General features: G+C 61.8%; 1 protein-coding gene across 1 annotated transcript in view; it reads right to left on the bottom strand.

Annotated features, from left to right (window-relative positions):
* The window catches only part of SH2D3C (SH2 domain containing 3C), a 26,848-nt gene that overhangs the window by 14,078 nt on the left and 6,093 nt on the right, over positions 1–6,677 (bottom strand). The window contains exon 3 of the mRNA XM_009286887.2: positions 4,410–4,449. Coding sequence (XP_009285162.1) covers positions 4,410–4,449 — 40 coding nt within the window. The remainder of the gene's footprint in view (positions 1–4,409; positions 4,450–6,677) is intronic.

The raw sequence follows: 6,677 nt of genomic DNA, 5'->3' as shown, positions 1-6,677 counted from the left end.
GACCCCGGGGGAACCGGCACTCCCGCGTCGCGAAGGGACCCGGCAACCCTGAGGGGAACCGGCTCCTCTGAGGGGAACCCAGCACCCCGGCTGCCTGCGCCCCGAGGGGAACGGGCGCCCCGAGGGGAACGGCACCCCTGAGGAGAACCAGCTCCTCTGAGGGGACCTGGCACCCCTGAAGGGAACTGGCACCCCGGCTGCCTGTGCCCTGAGGGGAACTGGCACCCTTGAGGGGAACCAGCACCCCGGCTGCCTGCGCCCTGAGGGGAACGGGCACCCCTGAGGAGAACCAGCTCCTCTGAGGGGACCCGGCACCCTTGAGGGGATCAGGCACCCCTGAGGGGAACCAGCAACCCCGGCGGCCTGTGCCCTGAGGGGAACTGGCACCCCTGAGGGGATCAGGCACCCCTGAGGGGACCTGGCACCCCTGAAGGGAACTGTCACCCCGGCTGCCTGTCCCCTGAAGGGAACTGGTTCCTCAGAGGGGAACTGGCACCCCTGAGGGGATCAGGCACCCCTGAGGGGAACCAGCAACCCCGGCTGCCAGTGCCCTGAGAAGAACTGGCTCCTCTAAGGGGATCAGGCACCCCTGAGGGGACCCAGCACCCCTTATCTCCCCATCCCAAATCCACCTGCTCTCCCCAGCGATGCACACGGGTCAGGGACAGCCTTATCCCCCCTCGTCCACCCCATCTTCCTTCACCCCCACCCCGGTGACGCCTTTTGGGGGGGGGTGGAGACACCAGTGGCTGCCTCACGCGGTGGGGAGCCGGCTGCCTGCTTCCCACGTAGGCCGTCTCCAAGTTGCGTTTAATTAAGGCTCCGCTTCAGTTTAATTAATGCCCCCCTGAGGGGACTGGCTCCTCTAAGGGGATCAGGCACCCCTGAGGGGACCCAGCACCCCTTATCTCCCCATCCCAAATCCACCTGCTCTCCCCAGCGATGCACACGGGTCAGGGACAGCCTTATCCCCCCTCGTCCACCCCATCTTCCTTCACCCCCACCCCGGTGACGCCTTTTGGGGGGGGGTGGAGACACCAGTGGCTGCCTCACGCGGTGGGGAGCCGGCTGCCTGCTTCCCACGTAGGCCGTCTCCAAGTTGCGTTTAATTAAGGCTCCGCTTCAGTTTAATTAATGCCACGGTTTCACGTATGGGATGCGTGAGGCAGCGCTGATGACTCAAAGCATTGGTCCAGCCCCGACTCAAAAAAAAAAAACCAAAATCCCTGCCTGAACCCACTGCCGACACCCTGCCCTGCGCACGGGGACGGGCAGGGACTCCCCCAGCACCCCACAGTGAGCTCTGCACCTGCTTGCCCGCACCCAGTTGGTCTCCCTCCAGGTCCGTCCCGCACCAGCATGGCCTGGATTTGGCCATGCTTTGGTAACGGGGGGCTTTATGCTCCCGTCCACAAAGCGTGTCCTGGCCCAAAGACCCCCATGCCTCCTGGTGCACCCCTGCCCAAGGGGATGCTGTGAGCTCAGAGAGGTATTCCTGCTGCCACCAACCGCAGAACCCTGCAGCCTCCCCGCTAATTAATTCAAACGAGCCCCTTGCATCCCCAGGCAGGGAGGCAGCAGCCAGGGCTGATGAGATACAGGTCCCCCGAGCGGCTCCTCAGCGCAGAACAAAGAGAGCTCAGAGGCGCTCTCTGGGCCCGCGCTCTGCCCCTGGTTTTGCAGGGGAGAGGAGATGGGAGAGCAGCGTGGGTTTGTAGCAGGACAGGGCTGAGGCGCAGGAGGAAGGGGGGCAGCACGCAGCCTGCGGGCAGGGAACATGGGGCGGCGGGTGCTCACTGATGCCATGGGTGCCTGCAGCCCCGCCGGGATGGGCGGGGAGCACAGGCTCCCCTCCTCTCCTCTTGCGTGGGGCAGAGGGACAGACCAGATGGCAGTGCACAGGGAGACACTGCTCTGAAAGGATCCGACGGTGAATCATCCTCCTGCCAAGGCTTCTCCCCCGCGACGGGCTCCGTGGTTTCCCTCCAAGGCTCTTGCCGAGGGAGCGAGCAGGAGCCTCATGGGGCACTGCGGGGCGATGCCCCCCGGCTGTGCGGGTGCTGCCCCTCCACAGGGGGAAGCTGAAAACCTCCAACTGAGCTCTCATGGGGACGCATGACAGCTTTACTGGCTGCTGCTCTCCCGAAGGGTAACGCCATTCTGCAGCTCCTTCACCTGCGCGAGGGTCAAAGCTAGGCTGGCTGGGATGTTAGCAAATGGAGCCAGGCGTGCGGATCCCTCAGGCAGCTTGGAAACACCAACCTTTAGGCTATTATTAAAGCATGTTAATTACCAAGTGCTTATTGATCCTGGCTTTCCAACCCTCCCTAGCTCCTGGTTGCACCTCTAATCACGGCAGGCTTGGCGACGGGAGAGCTGGCCCTGGCCAGTTTGTGGCTGAAGCTCAAGGGCTGATGTTTGGCAGTTCCTTGGTGCATATCTGGATGCAGACCTGCCTGTGAGCCTTTGCTCATGAGGGCTTTGCAGCGTGTCCTTTCCCTTCTCCTGACTCTCTCCTTCACCGGCTTTTTTCTTTCTGTCTTTCCTCCGCTCGCCCCTGCAGTGGTGTTTCCCCTCTGCTTGTTTCCCTCCCAGCCGCAAAGCAAGGACCAATTCCAGTGGCGGGTCCCAGCCCTGTCCCTCCTTGCTCCCAAGGGATCCCAGGCACAGCAGCCAGCAGCCACCTTCCCACCTTGAATCCCACAGGCCCTGGGGCTGAAAATTGCTGGGTGCTGAGCACCCCACAGCCGCACAGGCTCCCAGCCAGGCACGGTGCCTGCAATCAGCTGGAGTGCCCCCATCGTCCCAGTCACCCACACTCCAGATAATTACTTATTTGACTAAAATAGCTGCTGTCACTGCAGCCATCAGTTGCTTCCGTGACCGAAGGGAAGTGGCATATAAATCACAGCTCACGGGCCGTGTCTGGACACCACAGGGACAGGTGAGAAATAAAGGCCAGATAGCTCAGGTCTGGGATCTGCCTGGAGAGCAGGGAATTCTCCCGGCTCACCAAAAAGAACTCGATCCCAAAGGCAAAGCCAGACCCATTGCTCCACACCTGCATTGTTTCAGTCTATTAACTCACGAGCCATAAAATGTGCCCGTCTCTGGGTGCACACACTGACAGCGCAAGGGAAAACACCCCAAACCATCCAGCTCCGCCCCTCACTACCTCCTTGCCCTTGCAGGACTTGCCTGCGTGAGGAGGAGCTTTCCTGCGCATGCCGAGGCACCCCACGCCAGGGCTCTACCCTGCCCAGTCGGAGCCTCGACGCTCCCATGGGAGCCTCGTTGCTCCGGCACATGTCCCACTTCCAGCCCTGTGACCTCCCGCTCTGCCAGTCCCACACGGCTAAAGGACGAGGTGAGGAGGGACATCCCACCTGGGGGATCGCTCCGCTACAGGTCAAAAAGCTGCATCCGACCCCGCTGCCCAGAGGCTGCCAGTTGCCAGACCCAGCATGCGGGGTCCTCGTTAGCCCCAAGGCTGGACCCGGAGGGGGGTGACCCCCGTTAGGAGGAGCAGATGAGCTCAAGGCCCAGCCAGCTCTCTCCTGAGCCTGCTGGTTGATGCCACCACGGGGGGTTCCCATGTTTCCACGTCTGGCTACAGCCGCCATCGAGAGCCCCAAGTCCAAAAGATGAAGGTTCAGGGCTCTGTACTAATTACACCACCCAAGCCGGGCACCTCAAGTCACTTCTCAACAATCGCATCTGCCCAGCGGCACTACATCCCCATCGGGCAACCGGACTCAGGAGGCTCCAGCCTTTCTCAAACAAACTCCTCAAAGGCCGTCGCATGGCAGCGACCACCAGGGCAGGTTTTCAGTGCTCCATCCCCAAACCACACAGCATCCCTGCCACCGTTCCTCTGCGCCTGCCTGGCTCCCATCGTGCCAGCAGCCTCCTGCAAAAGGGCCCGCTCTCCTCCGGAGCCAGGCGCCTCGCTAATGAATTTCTGGCCAGACATGAAGAGTCCTCAGGAATGTTAATAGTTTGCTGGAGGATAAGCAAGAGATTTGGAGAGATTTACACCGACTTTCATGTGACAGCCATGAAAGTGGCTCAAACCCTTCCGTTTCTTTACGTGGGGGTGGAGGGAGGAGGTTGCCCCTGCGTCTGCAGAGTTCGCAAGTGATGGGGAGCACGAAACGCAGGCAGCTCCTGTGGGAGCCGCATCGGGGGGACCACATAGGGTTTGTGTCTCCTCTGCCTCCCCCGGCCTCACCATTTCTGGCAGGGAATTTCTTCCAGGGCCAAAGAGAGAGCCCGGAGGAGGTGGTGGGACGGGGGCTGCAGAGCTGAGCACCCCGCTGGCATAGGACCCGGCCAGCCCCTGGGCCACCATGCCCCCTCCACCGCTGGCACCTGGCCGGGGTAGGCTGCTATCGCGCTCAGCGTCTTACCTTCACGTATTCACTGCCAGACTCCAGGCCATCGTGGTGGCTAGAAGGAAGGGAAAAAATAAAAATACATAAGTAAAGGGCAGTAAGTCGTGACAGGTCAAAGGCGGTGGTGGCACAGCTCGGGGGAGCGGGGGTCTGTGCTCCTTGCCTTCCCATGGGGCCAAAGGGCATGGCCACGTTTTTGGGACAGGTTCCCAGCGCCCCAGCACTGTTCCTGCCCGCTCCGTGCCCACTCTCAGCACAGGGCTTAGCCTCCCTAATGCAATCAGGGAAGAATGAGGCCTTTTTAGAGGATCTCTTCCCAAATCGGCTTGGGACCGTGTGAGCTGAGCCGGGGAGACCCAGCGGCCAGGCTGGGGTCCCCGTGGGTCACGGTGCCGGGGAGTGCATGCCGAGGTGGGGGGCCCTGTGCCCTGTTCCCCGGCAGAGCTGCATTCCCAGTAGGCAGCTGTTGGGACACGCCACGCAGACAAGTGTTTCTGACTGTTTCTCTACGGCCTCATGCAACCCTGCAGAAATCAAACTCTCGCTGAAGCCAGGGGGTGAACTGCGATGTCCTGGCTGAGACTGCAAGATTTGCCCTCCCAGCATACAGACAATAGAAACTCCCATTCTCCTTGGTGACATGTTCACTCTTAGCCCTACTGACAACCAACCCAACAACCCTGAGATGCAGCTGATCCGGCAGCTTCTTTGCCATCATTTTGTGGGGGACGCAGATGGCCCCTGCTTTTTGTGCTCTTGTAGGTTGAGGTATGTGTCTGTATGGATGAGTCCAAGGGGAACAACAGAGAGTTCAAAGGGAGAGAGGCTGTAACGGCCTGAGCTGGGATGTGCTACCCTGAGGTCTCGCCTTTCAGAATAAAATAAAAAAATCCAGACTTCTTTAACCAGAACCCAGTACCTGTTGCCTCCCCAGCGCGAAGCTTCAGCATGGGCATCTCACTGCTTGCCAAGGTCGCCTGCCTGAGCACGGGGCGGCAGCAAGGCCCCTGGGACGGCAGGCTGCCAGCACAAGGGCAGGCAGCTGCAACTAAGAAATAACCAAATCCAAGGGCGTCACAGACCCGGGATGTCCCTTCCCTGCCAGGAGCCGCCTTGCTCCACCTAGTGCCTACAGCCACGGCCGGACCCCTGCCTCGTACTGGGAGCTGCTTGGGGGTCCTGCACACAAACCCCTCCTGGGAGCCGCACCAGTGGCATCCCTGGGGAGCCAAATTCCTGCTCTGTGGGCTCTCTCCAGGTTGGGGATGGTGCCTGGTGGCTCAGAAATCAGTCACCCAAAGGGAAGTGGGGACGGCAGAGGCGACCGCTGCCAGACGTTGCCCCACTGGACATCCCCCATGGCATTACAGCGTGTCCTGCCAGGGTCAGCATGAGCCCCTTGGGGTCTCCAGCCCTGCAGCGGGCAACCCCCACTCCTCTTCTCCAAGCCCACGCTGCTGAAACCACATCCCCCGCTGTCCAGCTCGGAAGGGGAAAAGGGGCTGGAAATCAAGCCCACACTTTTTTGGGGTGAAAAAAATAGAGGAGCATTTGGGAGGGGGGGACGGACACAGACTCCCCCGGTAAGCTGCGGGCTGCCTGCCCACCCCGGCACTGCCTCTCCAGCCTGTTTGCCTTTCACACGGCCACAGAGAGGCTGCGTGGTGCTGCGAGAGCCGTGAGAAAAACCGGCAGGAGGACAGGGGGCCTCCGGGCAGGAAATTGGGAGCATGGGAGCAGCTGGGAGATGCTGCGAGGGCCCGGGCAGGGGAGGCCCCTGTGCTGGGGAAGGGCAGCAGCTGGGGCTGGGGGGGGGGGGGGGGCACCGCCCCCCCCCCCCTGGGGCGGGGGGGGGGGGCTGGGCACCGCAGCCCCCCTGGTTCTGCACATTCCTGGAGGAAACAGCATTTTTAGGGGCAGCCGAGCGCCTGGGAGAAATTCCGGGCTGCCTTTTGGAGCACGGGGGCTGAGCCACTGGGACCCGGCACTGCGGCGGTGGCACCGGGGAGTGGGGTTTCGATGGGGTGGCTGCTCCTTTTGGGCTCGGGAAGGCATCGCAGTGACTTGCAAATGTGCCAAACTCTGGGCTGGCCTCTGGGAACAGTCCAGGGTGATCGTGTGGGTCCAGCCCCGCTTTGGAGCCCAGGCTCTGCTCATCTTCGGACACCGGTGCAGGCTGCGCTCCAGGGGAACCAAGTTTGGGCACCTCGTGCCTCAGTTTCCCCCTCTGCAGAGCTGCCTCCTTCGAGGTTTTGGCTGGCTGTGCTGCCTGGGGGGGGTGCC

This window comes from Aptenodytes forsteri, unplaced genomic scaffold (assembly GCF_000699145.1).
Source record: "Aptenodytes forsteri isolate BGI_AS27 unplaced genomic scaffold, ASM69914v1 Scaffold136, whole genome shotgun sequence".
Classification (NCBI taxonomy): domain Eukaryota; kingdom Metazoa; phylum Chordata; class Aves; order Sphenisciformes; family Spheniscidae; genus Aptenodytes; species Aptenodytes forsteri.
The sequence above is the reverse complement of the archived record's forward strand: the minus strand, read 5'-3'. Positions and strand labels throughout refer to the sequence as shown.